The 21,186-nt window shown below is 41.7% G+C and overlaps 1 protein-coding gene across 3 annotated transcripts in view; it reads left to right on the forward strand.

Moving 5' to 3' along the window:
* Window positions 1-21,186, forward strand: part of SORCS1 (sortilin related VPS10 domain containing receptor 1) — a 467,290-nt gene that overhangs the window by 291,744 nt on the left and 154,360 nt on the right. For all 3 annotated transcript variants that reach the window (XM_033130825.1, XM_033130827.1, XM_033130826.1), the window contains exons 4-5: window positions 433-591; window positions 16,411-16,484. In XM_033130825.1, the coding sequence (XP_032986716.1) occupies window positions 433-591; window positions 16,411-16,484 (233 nt within the window). The remainder of the gene's footprint in view (window positions 1-432; window positions 592-16,410; window positions 16,485-21,186) is intronic.

A 21,186-nucleotide genomic window follows, 5' to 3' on the forward strand; every position in this document is an offset into this window, starting at 1 on the left:
ATTTTTTCCCACCTTTCCCACAACGGACTGTGAAAAGTCTTGCTCTTTTATCCCCCTACAAATGAAAAGTAGACAAGTCACAGTAGGAAGAAGTGTAGAGGTTAGGGGAACAGTGGGAAACATTTCAGTTTAAGGAGATAACCTTGTGAGAGGAAAACAACAAGGAACCCTGTAGAAGAGAAGACAATGCCTCTCTCTTGCTTCCAACTTGTCCTGGCTCTTTCATTTCTTAGTGAAAATCATTTTGTGGCATTCGTCCAAGCTAGGAGAACAACCCTGACAGAGTCAAGGTCCCTGCTTGGCCAAGTGTTCTTTGCCTGCCTCTTTTTTTTTTTTTTCTCCTGTGTCAGAATTTTAGCTCATTTTTCAGTTTTGGAAATTTGTAAACTTAGCTTTCTGTTGTTTTCTTTCCCCAACAATTCTTTGCTGCAGATTATGTTACTCACAGACCCAGAGATTGAGAGCAGTTTATTGATCAGCTCAGATGAAGGTGCGACCTATCAAAAGTACCGGCTGAACTTCTACCTGCAGAGCTTGCTTTTCCACCCCAAGCAAGAGGACTGGATTCTGGCATACAGCCAAGATCAAAAGGTGAGCACAATTACCTTGTCTGAGACGACAGCTCATCGTTCCTCAGGGAAAAGGCCACTAGTTCATCATGTCTACATGTCTTCTCCATGATCAGTTTTGTTCTGAGCAGTAGCCTGAACTGTGGGCCAATAGGGCGAGGGGAAGCAAGGAGGATCCCGGGTCACCTGGTCACCTAGCTGGAGCTGTGTAAACGTCTGAAACAGCATGCGAGGAAAAGCTAGACACTAAGGAATTCGTTGTGGAGAAGTAGTTCTCAACTTAGATGTTTCAGGCTGTCAGGAACCCCTGACCCTCACGGAATTCTTGACAGTGTTTTGTATATGTGGAGAGGTGGTCACTTTTCTGGATAAATAGCCAGGATAGCTTTTCACAGACGTTAAAGGAAAGAATGACTCCCAAAGGTTAAGAACACTACTTGAAATTTGCTAAAATAGTGGGATAAATGGCCAGAGAAACAATAATAACATACATAGGTAACATTATTTAGAACTACGTTATCTCATGACTTCTCGTGCTGGTTGGGTTGATGGAGAGTTCCATTTTTAAAGAAAATATTGAATGAGGTTATGCTATTCTATGTCTTGGCATGTGTGTGTGGCATATGTATATATATTTTATGGGATAGATACTATAAAATATATCATGTCCTCTATACTACAGATACACTATAAAATACGTAGTCCCTGCTTTTAAGGAACTTACATTCCCAGGTAGAATACAAGGCTAGCAACAGAAAATGCAATTAAAATAAAAGAAACATCACATACACAGGCGAATGTGAGAGAGACTACCATAAAAGCCAAAAGGAAAATAATGAGATTGGAATGCTCTTTGTGAAATGCATGATTCAGTGAAGGCATTTTTAGAATTCTCCTTAGAGGACTCATGTGTTAGACATTATACATATTTAAAGAAATACTAGACTTCCATGCATGAATAGGATATTCTAGGGTTTATTTGTCTGGGCAGGTAGAGATGTGTGGGGTTCTTCCTGAAGAGAGTGCAATGGTGTAAGCAACTTTCCAAGGTCTCTATTGACACAAACATTTTGTAGGAAGCAAAATTCTTAGGTTTGGTGTTTTATTCGCACCACCCTTACTGCCAAATAAAATACACATTAAGCCTAAAAATATAAGAGATTTACAATTAGTGTTTTTTTCTCCCTCTTGAGCACTCTGGCTACCCTTTCAGCAGAATGTACATTTAATTTCTGAACTCAAGCCACAGTGTATCTGGTCCAGGATACACTGGTGCAGATATCTGGTGCAGTTGCTAGAGGCGAAGCTGAGAAGCTCAGGACACAGAATATTAGTCATTTAACCCACTGGGTTATTGTATTTTATTTGACAGTTGCTTAATTTTCTCCAAGATGCTAGAGGCACAATGAGGGCCAGATTTACCTGGCTAAGTGAATACCATACATCTTTGCAGTTGTGCTAAAGGAGATGCCCTACAATATAACCCTTCTTGTTCCAGCACTTTAAATAGTATTTCCCATGATCACTATGGCAGAGTGGGTAACCCTGGGTGAGTTGGGACCTCTGGGCTGCGGCCCCTGCTCAACCACTTACGGCGAGCAGTACTTAGTGTTGGCTTCCTTTGCTGTAAAATGTATTTGGATGCATAATTATAATTGCAGGTGTACTTCCAAAAAATTGGGGAAAAAACAAATATTAAACTCCACATCCATTTTAGGTGCTCTGCTTGGTTTACCGTTGGTATAAAATCACTGTGGTAAAGAGTATGCAATTCATCTGGGGGAGAGAACATTAAATACACCCGAGTTCACCAATGATCTAAGAGAGGCCAAAAAAAGCAGTACCCTCATTCATACATACTAGATACCCAATCAATAGAGCTGGATCGATTATGTGAAATTGGCAGCCCAAAGTTCAGGAGATAAAGATCTTATGAAATGATTTCTCTGGACCTTAATTAGTATGTCATAGTTCTGTTGGGGCGGGCACATTTACACAAGAGGAATATCGTGAACAATAATACAAAGTTAGAAAAAAAACATGGTTATAGGATTGTGAATTTGTGTGGCTGAAACTGAAATTTGGTAGTGCTAGTTATATACTTTTGGAACAAAATCTTGATTATTTACTGTTTTGACTGTTTTGTTGTTAGGCAAAATAATTTTTGTTTTTCTAATTATGCACCTTTTGAAAATTTTGGCCAGTGGAATGATGTGTTCAGAGCTATAGATTACAAAAGTTCATCTGGTAAAAATATAAGGATGAGATGTTGTAATAGGTCAAAAGCAAAAAGACCAGTTAAGATGATATCATAGTCATCCGGTCTGGACCAAAAAGTGTCTTTTGTGATGATACACCAAATGAATTCTATCATTTTGGAGCTGGAAGAAGCCTTAACAGGCTTTGCTCTGTATGTAGCTTAGGAACCAAAACTCTGAGAAGTTAGTGAACTTTCCCAAAGGGAAAACCCACTAATTGGTACCACATATCAAAGTTCAGTGAATGGAATAAAGCCTTACATGAAATTTGGTAGGGTTCTCATACTTAAGAGTGATACCTTGACATTAGCAGATGGGCGGAAACCCGCCTTTCTGCTAACCTCTCTGTGTCTCCAGGAGAGAATGAAGGAGAAATCATCCTGGAAAAAAAAAAAAAAAATAGATAACCTGCTAGTACAAGTAGGGGTTGGAGAAGAACTCCGTGTCTCAGGGCTTGAATCACAGAATGAGGAGTGGCGCATTACCTGGGAGAGGAGTGAGCTGCAGCCATCGGATGAGCCATTAGCTAATGGGGTTGGCTGGACGTCAAGTGGAGAGCACCTTGTCGCCACTCAGGTGGGTCAGTGATATGGAAATAATAGCTGGCGACCACCCATGAATCATGGAGCCTTTAACACTAATGAGATGCAGCTGTGAGCACCAAGGAGGGCCCCATGCTGGTGTTGGCAGACTGATGACTACATGTGCCCAGGAAAAAGGAACATCTGTCATATACTGTGTTTCCCCGAAAATAAGACCTAGCCAGACCATCAGCTCTAATGCATCTTTTGGAGCAAAAATTAATATAAGATCTGGTATATTATATTATATTATATTATATTATATCCGGTATTTATTATATTATATTATATTATATTATATTATATTATATTATATTATATTATATTATATTATATTATATCTGGTATTTATTATATTATATTATATTATATCTGGTATACATTATATTATATTATATTATATTATATTATATTATATTACATTACACCTGGACTTATATTAAAATAAGACTGGGTCTTATATTAATTTATGCTCCAAAAGATTCATTAGAGCTGATGGTCTGGCTAGATCTTATTTTCTGGGAAACACAGTAAGTATTGCTCATCGGTTTATCTGTGACAGCTGCATTGCTGCTGCTGCAAAAACTCCCACCTATGAATTTAGTTAGCCTCCGTGCTGGTGTTGGCTCTGCTGGATGCTGTTTTACACCAAACCGATGGTGAACAGAATTTTCAGGAAAAAGTTCTGTCTCTTAGAAAGTATCTTGTTAAGATACTTTCAGAACTTACCTGTGAACAGAATTCTCTTCTTTCTCTCTTTCCTTGTACACTGTTCCCTTTGCCTTTTCAGACATACTCTCCCTCTTTTGAATACGTAGCTACCTTCATTTTCCCCTTATTTCCCTGTCATTGCTTTTCTCTCCTTCAGTGAGTGAGACCTGAAGGCCCTGAGGACAGAGGCTGGATCTCTGGCTTGTAGAATCGAGCCCATACAGATTGTACTGCGGAAATGTAGTCTGGCTGCATTTCATCTTGAATGCCTGAACAGCCAGTGGAGGCTTTGTGATGTGAGCATTTTTAGAGACTCAAAGAGTTTTGTTGAGCAGATTGTCCTTTCTGGCCTGAGATAGAGTTTTACTAGCCATCGCTTCAGTAGGAAACCAGATTTTAAAAAGAAAAAAAACAAAAAAAGAAAACCTTTTAATCAGGAAGAACTGTGTATGGTCAAATGCCCTCAGAATTCATAAAATCAGGGTATGTTGATGTTTTAGTCTTTTTTCTTAGAGAGAAATATCTGTCTATGGTATTTGGTATCTAGGTGGTTGCCAGAAGGTGACACTTTCTTGAATTGGCACTCAGCTCTCCAGGTACCACTAGAATGACTGAAGGGAAAGATTCAGAGCTTTTTTTCCCTTTGAATTTCTAAAAGAAGTTGCCTGGCTGCTTAGGAAGCTTCGTTGGGGGACTTATATGTTATAGAAATAGGAACTAGACACCCTTGGCTCCTGAAGGGTCTATTTGAGGATGTACCGTTGGAAAAACCCTGGAATTTCCAGGAAAATAAACATAACAGACTTCATGGAAATTTTATACCAAATGGGAAGAGGGACAATGGTCATGAAAAACCAAACACCTTATACTCCTTACAAACAAACAAACAAACAAAAAACAACAGTGAATCACTGTGGACACTATGAAAAATTCCATAATGTGTATTATAGGAGAACCAAAATTTTGCTTTTCTTTCTTTATTTCTGTATTTTTTTTCTTCTTTCTGTCTGTAATTAAGCAATAGGCAAACCAAACATTCTGCTTTCTTTTGGTTTCTTCACATTAAGAAACCAAGCAAGTAGGACAACGGAGATTCAGTTCTTCATTCTATTGCTTGTTTTCCCCCACTTTCTTGCCTCAATACAGAAAACCACCCAAGGAAGGCTCAGCAGCAGGCTGAGTCTGCCAGCTTACATCTTTGTTTTAATTTGGAGATAAACGAGTGTACACACTGCACTATAAAACACTGCCTCCAACGGCATCTCTCCGTCTGTCTTAAACACCTCACTAAACATGATGTGTTGGGAAACATTTGAAATGAGAGAAAACAAAACGCAGATGTGACTGAAAGAAAAAAAAACCCAAACAGGAGAAAAGTACAAGAATATACGTATACCGCAGCGTTTCAGGTCATCCTCAGGCGCTGAGCTCGTGGTCTCTCTGTGGTTGTACTGGAGGAGTGATTTGTGAAGGGGGGAGTCTGCGATGACCTACTGAACACTTCCGGGACTCAGGTTCCTGAGTAGCTCAGGAAGGCAGGCGCCCTTGCTCTCCTACCCAGACCAGCAATGTCTCTTCCTTGGCTTGCTCTGTAAAAGGGGCCTGCTGGCCCTCCCCATCAGCAAGGGGCACTACTTTTCTGTGGTCCTGGGCCTGTGCTTCTCCTACCGCTCAGTGGAGGTGTAAGCCCACCTGGGCCACGACCTCAGTTCCTACACAGACAAGTATGAAATCTAACTGAAGGACGTGGCTGGATCTGAGCTGTGGGAAACTGGACAGCAGGTATTCATTTAGAAGGGGGCATACTGCTAAACTCCTAACTGTTGTTCTTGCCACAGAGGATGGCAAGATGCCAATGTCATCTGACCTTCAGATTTTTTTTCTAAGAAAAGGAATCCTGCTTTGTATGAAATGTGGTATTTTATTTTTAATTGCTTACAAACTTTAAAACAGAAGTGGTGCAGGGCAAATCCACTTTATCTGCTGCCGTTTGTTAGTCCCCAAATCACTTTTACTTCTCTCTTCCCATCATCTTTGTGTGGTTCCTGTTCGTGGTTCTATCTCCTTTATTTCAGGAGATGTTAAGATGTTTTGTGGTTTTTTAAAAACGTCCATCTGAAATGAGTGACCAATTCAGTGAAGGGAGTATAAAACATTTAAGACAGTTTGGTGGGCCCCCCTTCATGTTGTGGCAGTTATGGAATATTCCCAAGTTTATGTTCGCAGTTATTCTGGAGCTCTAGGAGTCAGCAATTCAGGTTATACCACGGGGGGACCTGTATGATGCCTGATCTCCTCTGTATTTCAGAGAATCACAGTATATGAAAAAAATAAGAAATCCAAAGTCTTGCATGTTGGCTTCACCTTCAGTATTTTGGTATATATGGGTAAGAGACATGCAAAACCAGCACATGGTGTTAAAGGGGGGAAACATTTTGATAAGGAGGCTTTTTTTTCACAAATAATCGCAACCCTAACTATTACTAGCCATAATTCTCTGTATAAATGAAGGCTGAATGAGTTACAACCATATATTAATAGAAAAGGAAAATAATATGGTAGCATGTAATAGAATTTTAGTAACTTGCATAAAAGTGCATTTTTTAAAAAAAGAACTATTTTCAGTTCTCTCCTTCTCTATACCAGTCCTAAATTTTATTTGAAGAGTTTCATATACATTTCATATATATATATATATATATGGGACATTGCTTATCCTAGCTGCTTGGAATGTCGGGTGTTTCCTAGGAAATAATGACACTTGATAAGGGAATAGATGTCATTATTTTCCAAAATTCACTCACACGGGTTTCTCACCACTGACAGACAATACAGCAAGCTAGGGAAGAGCATCAGCTCACTGTTCTGTCATGCCCTACCAATGGCTGCGTGACCTGCAGCAGGTCACTTAACTGTATAGTTTCTCCAACTGTAAAGTGGAAGTAACAATAACAGTACCTGTTCCACAGCACTATTTGAGGACACTTAACACTGAGCAGAGCCTGGCATATAGCAAGCATTGCATAGGTCCTAGCCAATGTATGTACGATTCAGAGACCTAAGAGATAGGCAACCTGGTAGAGATTAGCTGGATTTAGACACAAGGCTGCCTTACCAGTAGTCCAGTATCTTTTCAGTACCTGAAGTTATAGGCACTTTAGTCAATGTTGGATGCCTTCTTAGCCAATCACTAAAAGGTACAACGGAACCAGAATGAATGGAGCAAGGAAGAACTAATAAACAGTATTCAGAAAATATTATTGATTATAATAACTGTAAACCATTAAATATTTCAGTATTTGTCTTCACAGGACCTGTGTTTTTGAATAAGCCTAGCAACCCCTTAATGTCAAAGGGGCAAATTGAAATAAAAGATACATGTCTCTTTGAAATTCAATTCTCTGGAGATATTCAGATGATTTCTGCACAAGCACAAACACTTAGGAAACTGATATCTACCTAATACCATCATGTTTCCCCAAGGCACTGCATTAAGTAAAAAGGCGCTCAATAATTTATAAGAAATATGTTGAACATTATATACCATGCTGGTTTGGCAGGATTTCCATGTGCTTGAAATTTCCCAATATCAGAGCTGATTTCTAATCTCATGAATATGTAAATAATTTAAGTAAGTAAAAAACTGACAATTAGAGTAGAAATCAGGGAACTTGCTTAAATGTCAACCCTAATGCTTGTTTATAAAACAAACTCTCAAGCGGAAATACCATCATATGCAAATAAGGACAACCTGAGTTCACCTTAGATACCTTGTGGAACCAGTTTGTGTCACCATTTTTTCAATTGCTATCTTGGACAGTTATTTCTATTCCTAATGATTTGAGTGAAATGGACTGCAAGAATAAGGAAAAATAGAGATTTTAAAAAGAGTGATTGGGATTAAGGTTTGGACAGGAACAATGAGGCTATTTGATACATTTTGGCTTTTGCAGCTTTTTATCCAGTTCTTTTAATCTAGTCAACCCACCAGCATTTGTCTGATGGGTTAAGGTGACTCCTTAATCCAGGCACCAGTCTGGGGAAGTTGAAGGACATTTGACAACATAAAAGAGCATGGACCTCTTAAATGAGCTGAAGGGCTACCCAGAAAAGACCTTTCTCTAAGGATGGACCTTTAGAAATCTAGTAATGCTCAGATGTTCCTACGTTCTTTCTCATCAAGAGTGGTTGCCACCAACGATGTTGAGAAGGGAGGGAGTGATTTGGGGGATGAGGGATTCTTCACCTCATGAACAGACACATTTTGTGAATTTATGACTGTATGGTTTTCACATTTAAAAAAAAAAAATTAAAAATGTTGTCTTGCCAGCCTCCCATCTTCAGTGTAGTAAGATATTGTAAGTACAGATTACAAGTGGCACAGGCAGTGTTCCAAGAGATCCAGAGCACCCAGGCCAGGATCTCATAGCTGGCAAGAGGAAAAGAAACCAGAAGTCAGGTACTCTCCTAAAATCCTCGATTCCTTAACTGAGCTATACCATTAGTATAAAATATCACTGGAAGAAAGGGCACAAGCACAGATCTCCCAGGCTCCCATTCTCCTGACTTGCTCAACTCCAGTGCCTCCCTGGCTGACATGACTGCAGGTCTGATGAGAAAACATCCCAGAACATGAACAGTTGTGAACCAGAGGGGCCTCAGCTGCTCCAGAAAAGGCTATGCTAAGCAGCAATCAACCTCAGAGGCTGGGGACATACAAGCGTTGTCTAAGATTCTTCTGTGCTTCCCAAACGTCTGGAAGAAAAAGGCAATCACATCTGCTTCTCCCTGCCATCCCTCCACTCCTTAGGGTCTGAAGGCAAGAATTGGTGGTAGAAAGGTGGGAGAGAGAGAACTAGCATCAACCATTTGCTCTATAGCAAGCACTGTGCTGGGCTATTCACATGGACCTCTCACCTTGATTCTTATAGCAAACAGAAAATGTATCATTATGCCTGTTTAGCATTTGAGGAGTCGGAGGCTCCAAGGGGTTAAGAAAATTCCTCATGGTAGCATATCAAGTGATGGCAGAGCTAGGGGTCTGATTCTAATTTGACTATCTTCACTCTCAGTCCTAACTTCACCATACACTGGCCTCCCTGGAAAAACCATTGAGATTTTTCCCCCCTTTTATTACCCCCTTTGTTTTTCCTATTTTTATTTAGCCATCTTCTTCCTGCCCAACCTGCCGTGAGACCTACTCCCTCTGACAGATGCCGTGGTACCCATTTGAAGAGCTGAATTTCACAGTGGAAGGGGGATTGTTGTTTCAGGATCACATGGGAGAGGGAGGGAGAGGGAAGAACCAGAGTAAGACAGAAATCGTCGCTGGCTGGCTCCCAGATACCCAGCAGCCCCTTGTGATTCAGCAGACCAGCTAGTGACACATGGAGAGACACAAGTACTGTTACCCCTGTACATCTGCTCCTCCAAACTTGCCCCAGCTCTAGGTCCAGGAGTCTGCATGTAAATTCTCCCCCTGCCCGGGCAAATGACAGGGACTTTCAGAAGTGACCCTCTCTTATGCGCTACATCTGGTCATATTTTTTAAAAATTTGTTTAGTTCTGTTTGTTTACTTTTAAAATATTGTTCCCTTTTCTTCTTCTCACACCCAGGGGCCTTGACTAATCCAGGCTCATCTCTGTAGTACTCACCTTCTAACTGATATCTCTCCTCCTTTTTCATCTTCACACTGCTAATGGATTCATCTTACTGAGACACAGTTCCAATTATGTTCCAAGTGACAATTTTCTTTTTATGCTTACTTTTGTCTCTCAAAACTGCTGAGCTGCTCCTATGCATTTAAACTATGGTATGATTATATGGGATGTGTCATATAGATCCTTATCTTAACTTCGAATTATATTATTTATCTTGTATTTATTTCTCCATCTCTATTATAGAACCTTTTAGGCCGAGATTCCATCTCATAATTTTCCTATTATACCTCCAGACCTGGGTGCACAGGAAGTGTCTGTCCGCAAGTTGAATGGCCCACGGTCACATGTTAACTCTTTTCTTTCCCAGCCAGCCCAGTTCCATATGTCTGATGCCCCAAGCTGTCTCAAAGTACGCAACCCAACTGTGGGGCCTGAGACAGACTCTAATGACAGCTGGGGAATGTCAGGTAACAGATTTGATAATTTCAGCCTAGGGAGAGATTGATGGAGCCAGTGACGTGTTGTCATCTTGCTCACTCTTCATCTGCAAGACCCCAACACTCAGCCTTTGTGCTCTTGTCTTCTGACCTCGTTAACATTTGGATCCAGTCTCCAAATGTTACTCCAAGTTACAGTAGCATTGCATTTATCCAGCCTCCTTTCAGGCTCCATATGCAGCCTCTAGTTCCCACTTCCCTCTTCTTTCGGCATCCCCGCCAAGTTGGGTCTTTTGCAGTGGACAAAAGAAAAACAGCAACACCACTCTGAGCTTAGCTACACTGTTAATTTGCTCAGACTGACCTGTTTGCCCTGGAACACTCTTCTCCACATCTTCGTATAGAGAAATTTTAACTGTACTCCTAGGCCCACCTTGAAATATTTGGCAGATTTCCAACTTGTCCTCTCATGCACTGGTCACTGTAGCACTCTGAACAAAACGGTACACGTTACTCGACATTGTCTGTGATATAACCTGACAAGCTGGCTTCTTCAAGTAACTTACATCTGTTCGGGGTTTGGGAGCTGGTCTTAAATGGTCACCATGGTGCTTTCACCACGGTTCTTCAATGGTCATCTCTGCACCCAACAGCCAAGAAAAGACTCGTGTCAGCACTTAGTGAAGTTTTATGAAATTATTTTAGGTACCACAGAATGGGGTTTCCCCTGGGAGTTCACCTGGCCTTCTCCTTGCTGTGGAACCCAGGCATACTTCTGAAGACCGTGGGATTGTCTGGATTGATTCTCATTCTTTCTGTGGAGGTTGGTGGAGGGAAGAGCTGGATGTTTGTAGTGCCGCAGGCCTGGCATTATGAATTCATTTGAAATCTTCAAGGCACCGTCTCTTTTTCGCTAAGAAGAATGCAGTTCCAGCAGTGAGAAGTGGAGAATCATGAGGCAGATGAGAGCTTCCCCAGGGCGGCATTAGGCTGAGGCAAATAAAATAGAACTGGCAGCGTTTTCTGTCAGCCTTTTCAAGAAGTGCAGTGTGCAGGCCTCCCTCCTCTAAAATGTTAAGGGCAGAGAAGCAAAGAGGCGTGAGCAGGCAACCTGAAAAAGAGCCGTCAGCAGGAAGTGGTCTGCCAACGTGGAAGCCTCTCCAGGAGCCTGTGTGGAGGAGGCCCAGGGACCTGCCTCCTGACTGGGAGAGTCGTCATGAGGAACTTTGTGGTGAACTGCTACCAACCCCCTCAACCCAAGACTTAAAGTATGTTAGCGTTCTTATCTTCTATGGAATTGTGTCCTTGGACCAATTTCCTAGCTGCAAAAGAAAATGCCTAAAGTGTACCTGTCTAACAATCTGAAAAGAGGGGCTGCATTCATCCAATTTAGGAATATCAAGACCTTCCCGGGGTAGTGACAACGGCAAGCTTTCACATCAACATAAGGAAGTTGGATTTCTCTTCAAAGAAAGGTGGTACTCTTCTAGGGAGTCAACCTAAATGGGAATGTCAAGAAGATGGAAGAGGAAAGTTGGAAATAGCTGCTCTCATACCCTGCCCCTTCTCTCACCCCATCTTAATCTGCCGTAGGTTAGGAATCCTGAACAAAACCCACGAAGCTCGCTCTTTCCTGAGCCCAAGCTGTTTGTCCCCTGTGGCTTCCCTCTCTTTCCTCCGTTGGAGCCTGTGTCCCTCATCCAACTTGCAGCCCTACAGGCCTCCTGAGGACGGCCCCAGAGATGATTGAATGATTGGTTAAAAGCTCATAACAGAACTAACCTTTGCAATGAACTATATTTTTATCTGCACTATTCTTGCAGCAGACAAAGGCAGATGGAAAAAAAAAAAGCAATGTGAGAGATGTGAGTGGAAGGAAAGAAGGAAGGAAGGAAGGAGGAAGGAAGGAAAGAAGGAAGGAAAGAAAGAGAGAAAGAGAGAGGGAGAGAGGGAGAGAGAGAAAGAAAACAATTCAGGAGAGGAGCCTGGCAGGGAGGACAGTGGTGACAGCCCCAGACCATTATGACAGAGCGGAGGGTTAGGTTCGGCCCTGAGGCTGCTGATAGATCTTGAGTGTAGCTGAGCGTCGGGTTTGTGATCATTGAATTACTGAGTTATACTTACACAGGCAGGGAAGTGGTCTCAGATACTTTTGAACAATTTAGGACAGGAAGGAATTTTTGTCTTAAATCCTTCCCCACTCCCTTTTTAAAATTTCTTCTCCTCAGTCTTTTCCCCCAATGTCTTATACCAGGGTTAGCAAAGCAAACAACACCCCAAACCCTCCACAAATCACACTGTGCAGTTCACGACAGGGGGTTAGTAAATGAACATTGTTCTCCTAAAACTGGTTCAGATATTCTCTCATCCTGTCTGATCTTTCTCAAGGCTCAGCATTGCTGTCTCTCATGTGACAGAGAGGGATGATACGTAGCTCCCAGTTCTGTGTTCTGACAGTCCAAAGAAACCGTGGAGCTGGAGACACACAGGGAGGGAAATAAATCTTATTTAGGTGCTGCCAATTTTGTGGATTTTATTAAAGGACGTTGACGCACTCTAAACGCAAAGCTTTCCATTGGCAGCCGAGACAGTCAGTGCATAAAAGGCTTTGATGCCGTTCCCTTCTTTGTGGGGGAGAACTTTGCTGTTAGACTCTGCAGGTTTAATTAACACATTAACTTGAATGGCTGTGAGTCATGTCCTCCTTTTCTTGGTAGAACACCAGGCTGGACAATTAACTTCTTAGGGGGGAACCATTTGAAGTAGTAGGTGGAGTGTACATAGCAGCTTTGTCCAGTGGTGAATGAATATGCAAGAACTACTTCCTGCAAATCCTTGGGAGTTTCAAATGTACTGACATTTACAGTTCTTGTTTGTTTGTTAGTTTTAGATATAGGCCTCTAGCTTTGGATCCATGGAAGCAAAACATAGTCCTCTGATAAATTACCTTTGTCCATCCATTGGGAAACCTGGGTACTTTACTAAATAGATTCATCACTAGGGGATTTTCATGTTGCAAAATTGATACTTTTCCCCCCTTTAATCATCTCCTATGGGTTACACACTGTATAAATAGAGAGGGATGTGATTCCTGACATATAAAACTTTGTAATCTCCCATCAAAAACATACAGAGTGGTGTCAGATATTTTAGGATGATTTTAGATAAGAAGGAATTTCTTTCTTGCTTTTATAGAAGGCTCTCTTGAAAGACTACTAAAGAAGTTAAATATAAATATGTGTCCTGTAGTTTGATAGCATCTGTAGTTGTACCACAGTTCTTTGGAAATGAGGCCACTGGGAATTTTAGAGTGTCGGAGAGGGTTGATAGAAAGGTCACCTTGATGTGGACCCAAACAGAAGGCTGGCGTTGAGGTACGGATGGCTTGAAGCCACCTCTTCCAGAGTGGATAGCACTGATGGAGGCATATGGCAGGGAAAATAAGCCCAGGTATGAATGGCAAGGTGCGAAGGCAACTCCACCAAGAGCCAAGGATACATTTTAAGAGAAGAAACTGGAAAGGATATAGCTCACTATAAGAGAGACTGGGTTTATTGGGTCATTTGATATACCCACTGCTTGAGGGGCCTCTGGATCCTCACAAATAACAAAGCAGCCCTTTGAAGAGAACAAAAACCAATATCGTGGGACATACCTGACTGGTCCACAGGTTTGAATCCAAGCCTAGAGGAATTAATTTAAAAATACATAGAAGGAACACACACACACACACACACACACACACACACACACACACACACACACAGATGCTGTCACCCACCAATTCCTCATGGAGATGCACTCTGCATGGGAGCAGGAATAAGCAATATCTCGGTGTAGCCATATGAGCTCTCAGAGTTTATATATGATTTTCAGTGTATATGTGAGTCCAGCCTTCACACAGAATTAGTATTATTTCAAACTGCTGTTACATTGGCATACAGATTTGTATATTAACATACATTTATATAGGCAGAGGCACACACCATGGTGTGAACTGTTCGCTTTACGCTCATGGAAAGCGGTGTGGCTCTGCGTTTTCAAAAAGAAAGCGTAAGGGGAGAGGGAGCAGCAGACTCCCAGGTGCAGGTAGGGTTGTCAGTGTTGCTCTGCCAGTCTGGCATTGAAGTGCAGATCGTTCCGGACATGCTGGGGACAAGAGGCAGGATGTGCATACTCTGGCTGCTTGGCTTCTGAATTAACAGGGAGTGAGTGAGTTGTCCCATCCTCTGTTATCTTTATGAGGGGAGCTGTGTCCACTTCTCTCCTTAGCACTCTTAAAGTGAATCAAGCTTGAAATGTACCCACGAAAATGTTCTTCCCCAGACATGATGGGGTAGAAAAAAATAATAATGCTTGAAAGAAAAAACACCGACTCTCCTTGGCCAGATGCCCAAATATTGTGTGTTTGAAGCCAATAGAACTGCTTTCTTTAGCAGCCAGATATTTCAGCTTTTTTTGGCTTTAGGATGTGTTTTGATCCAATGGACATGTTGGCATAGGAAGCTTTGTCAAGGGTCATTACTTGAGCTGCCTTGTTCCTTGGACATGGCTGGTGCCTGCACGACCTTGGTGAGTCACTTGTTGAGTCACGTGACTCTTTATTGAGTGCTGGGGCTGCAAAGAGAGGACTAGGCCAGGCAATTATGGTAGTCAGTACAGAGACTCAACGTTCACTCACTGTGGGATTTGGGGTGTGAGTGGGTTGTAGACCTGGCACATAGCAGACAGTTGTTCTAAATGGTCTTGTTTTTCCAAGTCAGTAGCCAAATGACTAGTGGGAACTAGGATGCCTGTAGCAACGGGAATCTCTGGGCTGCCATCAGGGGACACTTCTGGAGGCACAAGAGGGTTCCATGGTGCAGTCAGATATTATTGAAGAGGAGCCGGGGTGACAAGTCAACAAGGAAGTGTAGGATATAAGAGAAGAAAGACATTAAGAGGGGGTGTAGTAGTGGAGGGTTAGACCCTGTCTCATGAGCAGTGTTTCTATGAAGCTGCCCTTGGAGAGGGCAGAAGCAGTGTAACAAATGGACTTGAGCTCTTACCAGCTGTGTCACCATCTGTAAAATGGTTATGATGACTTCATAGGAGTATATCACAGGGATGGTGTGTGGATTAAACGAAATAGTACATGAGAATCACTGGGATGTCTAAGTCAGAACTTAGTCAATGTGGGCTGCTGCTACAGCCTGAGGTTCCTCTGGTTACTGCTAAAAAGACTAACCGGCTCCTGTTACCTGCAGGATCAATTCCAGTCTCCCTAACTTGCCATTCAAAGATTTTTGCTTTCTATAAAATTTTTTATTGGGGAACAGTGTGTTTCCCCAGGGCCCATCAGCTCCAAGTCGTTGTCCTTCAATGTAGTTGTGGAGGGCGCAGCTCAGGTCCAAGACCAGTCGCCATTTTCAATCTTTAGTTGCAGAGGACGCAGCCCACCACTCTATGTGAGAATTGAACCGGCAACCCTGTTGTTCAGAGCTTGCACTCTAACCAACTGAGCCATGTAGCTGCCCCAAAGCCTTTTCTGAGTTGCCCATTTGCATCTAAACTTATTAGTTAAGCCAGACTTATTCATATCCTATCCCTGCCTATCTCACCACTTTTGCCTGTGCTGTTCCCTTTGTGAATAATGCTTGTCCCATTTTTGTCACTTTGAATGCTGTCATTCCTTTAGATCCCAACTGAGTCTCCACACCGTCTGTGAAGCATCCTTGATTGACTGCTGCGTATCCTTCCTCTGCATCCTTTTGTCACTGGTTGCTTCATGCATTTCTCATTATTTTAGTCAGGTTATATTATCCGCTCTTCGAGAACCGGGTCTAGACTTTGCACTTCTTTGTGTCACAATGATCTGCATATGCTAGGTCAAGTGACACAGCTGACTTTGTCACCAGGCCGAATGGGACATGAATCCAGGTTCAGTCTAATATTTAGTGGGCATGTGATTTCCAACAAATCACTTAATCTTCCTGAGCCTCAGTTTCCTCAGCTGTAAAGTGGGGATATGAATATCCACCTTGCAGAATGTATACGAGGATTAGAGATGATGGGTGCAGCACTCACCTGCATGTGACAGGTACTCAATAACTGGTAGGTACTATTAGTAGTAGTACTACTTTGATGAACTGATGTTTGTACATCCAGTGTGTACCAAAAGATCATGGTGCTAAGTAATTTCTTTTCTCTACAGCTATACAGCTCTGCTGAATTTGGGAGAAGGTGGCAGCTTATCCAGGAAGGGGTTGTACCAAACAGGTTCTACTGGTAAGTCTTACATTATTTTGCAGCTTAGTATGAGATCACCTGGTGAATGAGCATTGGAATCTTCTTCTCACCCAGGGCTCTCGCATGAGGTGTGTTCTCACAGGGATATGCCCACGTCCCCCTAAGGCAGGATGTGACGTTTTAAGGGAATGTTAAGGGAACGTTTTAAGGAAATGTTAAAGCTTGTCACAAATTTCTTAATAAACTCAAAATAGATCACTGAGATTAGTGAGCAGCAGGGGCTTTGTAACTGTTGTTTTGTTATAGTTTGATGACACTTGTGAGACAGATAATTAAAAAAAAATTAATAGTTATTTTTATTACTTAAAAGCATTTATGCACATATATTGCATGTTCAAATAAAGGTTTTCAGTGTAAATAAGTAGATCTTATTTAGTCTAAAAGTAGATCTTCCTCCCACTCCCGAGTTCAAGTTTTCTGGACCTTCTTCTCATCATATTTCTCCGCCAATATTTTTAGATTTTTTACTTGTCCTTCTGGAAATGTTCTATGAATTATCAAATATATTCTTAAACAGCTACAGTTTAAACAGCTACAGCAAAAATACCATAGACTGTGTAGCTTAAAGAACGCATTTATTTCTCACAGTTCCGAAGGCTGGGGAGTCCAAGAGCCAGGTGCTGGCAGATCCAGTCCCTGGCGAAGGAATTGCAAAGGGCTGCTTTCTTGCTGTGTCCTCACATGGTGGGGAGAGAGACAGAGAGCTTTGGTGCCTCTTCCTCTTTTTATAAAGGCACTAATCTCATCATAGGGGCATCACACTCATGACGTCATCTAAACCTAATTACCTCCCAAGGGCCCCACTTCCTCATACCTTCTCATCAGGGATTAGGGTTTCAACATAGGAATCTGAGGCATAAATTAGTCTGTGGCATTCCCACCCTTTGCCCCTCCAAATTCATATCTTTCTCACATGCACAATACATTCATTCCACCCCAACAGCCCCAAAAGTCTGAACTTGCTCCAGCATCGGCATTCAAGTCTAAAGTCCAATATCTCATCTAAATATCATTTCATTCAGATATGGATGAGACTCATGGTGTGATTCTTCTTGAGGCAAAATTCCTCTCATCAGTGAACTTGTGAAACCAGATAAATTATGAACATCCAAAATACAATAGTGGGATAGGCATACGATAGATACTCCCATTACAAAAGGAAGAAGGAGAAAAAGGATGACAGTGCCCAAGTAATCACTGGGCATCCAGCACGTGGTGGAAAGAGAGCGATCTCTGGTCCATTCCTTTTCTTATACAGACACTTATCCTATCCTGGAGGTCCGTTCTCATGGCCTCGTCTAAACCTCAGTACCTCCTAGAGACCCAATCTCTAGGTGCTATCACTTTGGGGGTTAGGGCTTCAACATATGAATTGGAGAGGGACACAAACATTCAGTCCATAAATTTTCATTTGCATAAATGTTAGCTTATGCACATTGTTCTTCGTGTTTATGTTTGTTTTGTTTTGTTTTGTTTTTGAGGGGAGGTAGTTAACAATACATGTCAGCAATTTTTAAAAATGGTTATATATCATTTTTCGCTAAGGATATAGATTAGAGGTGAATCTTAGGCTTATTTAATGTACAAAAATAAACTATATATGTTGGTTGGGAAGTGTGTGGGGGTAAAGAAAAATATGGGGGTGAGAGACAGAAAGAGAGAGAGAGAGGAAGAGGGAGAGGGAAGGGGAGGGGATTGGTGGGGAGAGGATGGGAGGGAAGAGAAGAGACAAGCAAAAGAAAAAAGGAGGCAAAGAAAGTAATAACATTTTGTTTTTTAACCACTTGAGCCCACCTTCCTGATTAAACTACCTCCATGGGAATGGGTGATTCCAATTGGGAAAAAAAAATCACGGATATAACACGGGTTCCTTTTGGCTTTTGAGTTTCCAAGCGCCTAGATCCTGGCAAACTAAGAACAAAGTATGGAACATTCTAGTGTAATTTTAGCATTACCTATCAATCCCTTTTGAATTTACAACCTAACCCCTGTCAAAAGATGTGACTCTACCTTACCCTAATTTATCTAATCTGCCTATGGAAAATCCATTTAAGTTGTTTTCAGTCTGTTGCTGGTATAAACAGTGCTATAAAGAACTGGCTCAGACAGGAGTTTAAATATCCCTTGTTAACATCATTCATAATCATTGTGGGCAATGACCTTTTCGAAGCCAATGAGCTTCCTGCAACTAGGGCAGTAAAAGGTGTCTCCCCTTTACTCTTCCTGAAATCACATTGCCTCTCATCATTCTTCGGACTTACTTACAATTCTAAGTGGAATGCATTTTTGTATTTCTTATTTTCAAAGACTGCCATAAAGTCCCCACGGGACTTGAAAGCCCGAGACCTGCATCCGCGTGAGTGAAATCTCTTAACACGCTGGTGAAACTGCCTGAAAAAAGTGAAACAAGCTATTTGCAAACAAACTGGCTCAAATAGAGTCTTCTGTATGGAACGCTACTTCTTTTTTTCCCCCATCATAAAAAGACATGTATTACTGCAGGAGGTTTTTGTTTCATGGAAGCTATTCACCTCTTTCTACCGCTGCTCTGGCTCAGGAATGGCTTGAGCCTGGCTTTCTGTGTCCGGATTGGCCTGTTTCTTCTCCAGGAATTCAGCTCTAGCTATCACTGAATCTCCCTTCTGTGATCAGCATTTCTTCTCTTCCTCTCTTACTCATTTTGTCCCTTATTCATGACCTTCCACCTCTATGTGTTTTGCCTATAAATTATAAAGTCATTTTTTGGAAAAAGGGGTCATGTCTCTCTTTCTCACTCTCTTTTTCACTTGGTGTTATATTTGCATAGAAAGGCCTCAGAAAAGGAACAAATGAAGGACTAAAATAAATTGATGTGGTCCTCCTAATTTAGCCTGGAAATAGAATTGATGCTTTGCCAATGAGAAAGTGTGAGGAACAAATCTTTCCTCGAGTCCTGCTTCCAAATGACTGAAAATATCGCTCCATGAACCCAGCAACAGAAGATAGAAAAGTTAAAATTCACAGCGGAGTGGATCCAAGTTAGTCCCTGCCGATAGAAACAAAGAAAAACATGGAAGCAAAAGAAGGCCAAGGGAAAAGAATTAAGCTGAGAAGGTTTCCCATGTGGAGTGACACATGGCACACAGCATTTTCTTGCTCCCTGAAAGTCTTCTTTACACACAGCATTATGAGCTGGATGAACCCCATCATTGCTTCAGCTGGTGCTGATTTCAGTCCATTCTTATCTTATGTTTGAATGGGGGTCTTCTATCTGAAAGCCTGATTAGCAAAGCCCTTGTAACCAAATGTCATAATATTATCTTTATAAAAGCTTTACACATGATTGTGTATGAATTCTAATTAATCTGTCAAGTAAAATAAGTAGTACCCCCTCTCTCTGCCTTTGGGAACAGAGGGACTCATCTTCCCCATTCAAACCCTAACCGCGTGATAAGCTTTCAAAGCTACTTAGTCCTCAGAAAAATTTTATGAAGTAAGCCTTGCGCTATCATCATTAACAGATGGGAAACCTATGGCATGAAGAGGTTATGTAACTTAGCCAAGGTCACGCAGCCAGAAAGTGGCAGAGCCTGCATACAAATGCAGGTACTCTGGCTCCAACGTCTATGCTCTACTAAATCGAAGGACTTGACTCTGTTGTCTCTGCCTCTTGGCCTTCTTTTCTGGGCTGGGGCTGTGAGCCCTGGAAATCTAGCCCATTCAGGCAGATGAGTAGAGAAAACCTGAAGCTCTTTTGGCAACTGTTCCTGCATGTGTATCTCTCCGGCTGGGCTTGGCAAATGGCCCCCCTGGGTTCTTTAAGCTCAGTTGGTTTTTCCAGAGAGGGCGTGAGACCTTGTAAAGTACACAGTGCACATGACTGTTAATGAAAATCTCTTGGTCTCTGTCCACATGGTCTGCATTTTCTGACTTTGTGCAACTTTGCAAAGCTGGCTGAAAAGGTGTCAATCAAAGCAATATTTATTAGACTCACTGCTTAAAGCCAGTTGCTTCAAATTATATAGGAACTATGGGGGCTATCTAGGATTATTCAGCAGGTGTAATGATAATAAAACAAGCCTCCTTTAATCATTTCTGCTTGGAGCCTGGATGTAGGGGTGTGGAAGGGCCTGAAGACTGCAGGGAATTTTCTAGTGCTAAACTGAATTGTTAAGTGACCTTGGGTAATAGCATAGCATTTCCCATAGAGAAAAATGAAGATGAATTTATATATTTCCCTTATCAGCTGGTATGCTTGAGAAATATCCTTATTTGGGTGGCAATAGCCATGCCACCCCTGGAAGCAGTTGATGGCAATTGTGAAATATTTGTGGAATATAAGAGCTTATTCTTGTATTATCTCAGTGGTGGCTGTTAGTACTGCTATAGATAACACAAACATAAGTATCCCTTCAAGGAGTTCAGAGTGCTTCCTAAACCAATTTACATGTAAAGGACATGTTATAAAACACATCTTAGCACAATATTGCCCTTCATAGAATGGGTGTTTTTATTTTATTTAACTAATACAGTGGCCTTCCTCTTTACTCTGTCACAAGTCGGTTATATGAAAGGCAGTGCAGACTGGAGGTTCAAGCTCTGAGTTCTAGCTTTGCCATTTCCTAAGTAAGGATAGTGGGGAAGTTACTTAACTTCTGTGTGCCTCAGTTCTGTTCTCTCTAAAATAAGGATAATACTTACT

The sequence above is a fragment of the Rhinolophus ferrumequinum genome, chromosome 16 (assembly GCF_004115265.2).
Source record: "Rhinolophus ferrumequinum isolate MPI-CBG mRhiFer1 chromosome 16, mRhiFer1_v1.p, whole genome shotgun sequence".
Taxonomy (NCBI): domain Eukaryota; kingdom Metazoa; phylum Chordata; class Mammalia; order Chiroptera; family Rhinolophidae; genus Rhinolophus; species Rhinolophus ferrumequinum.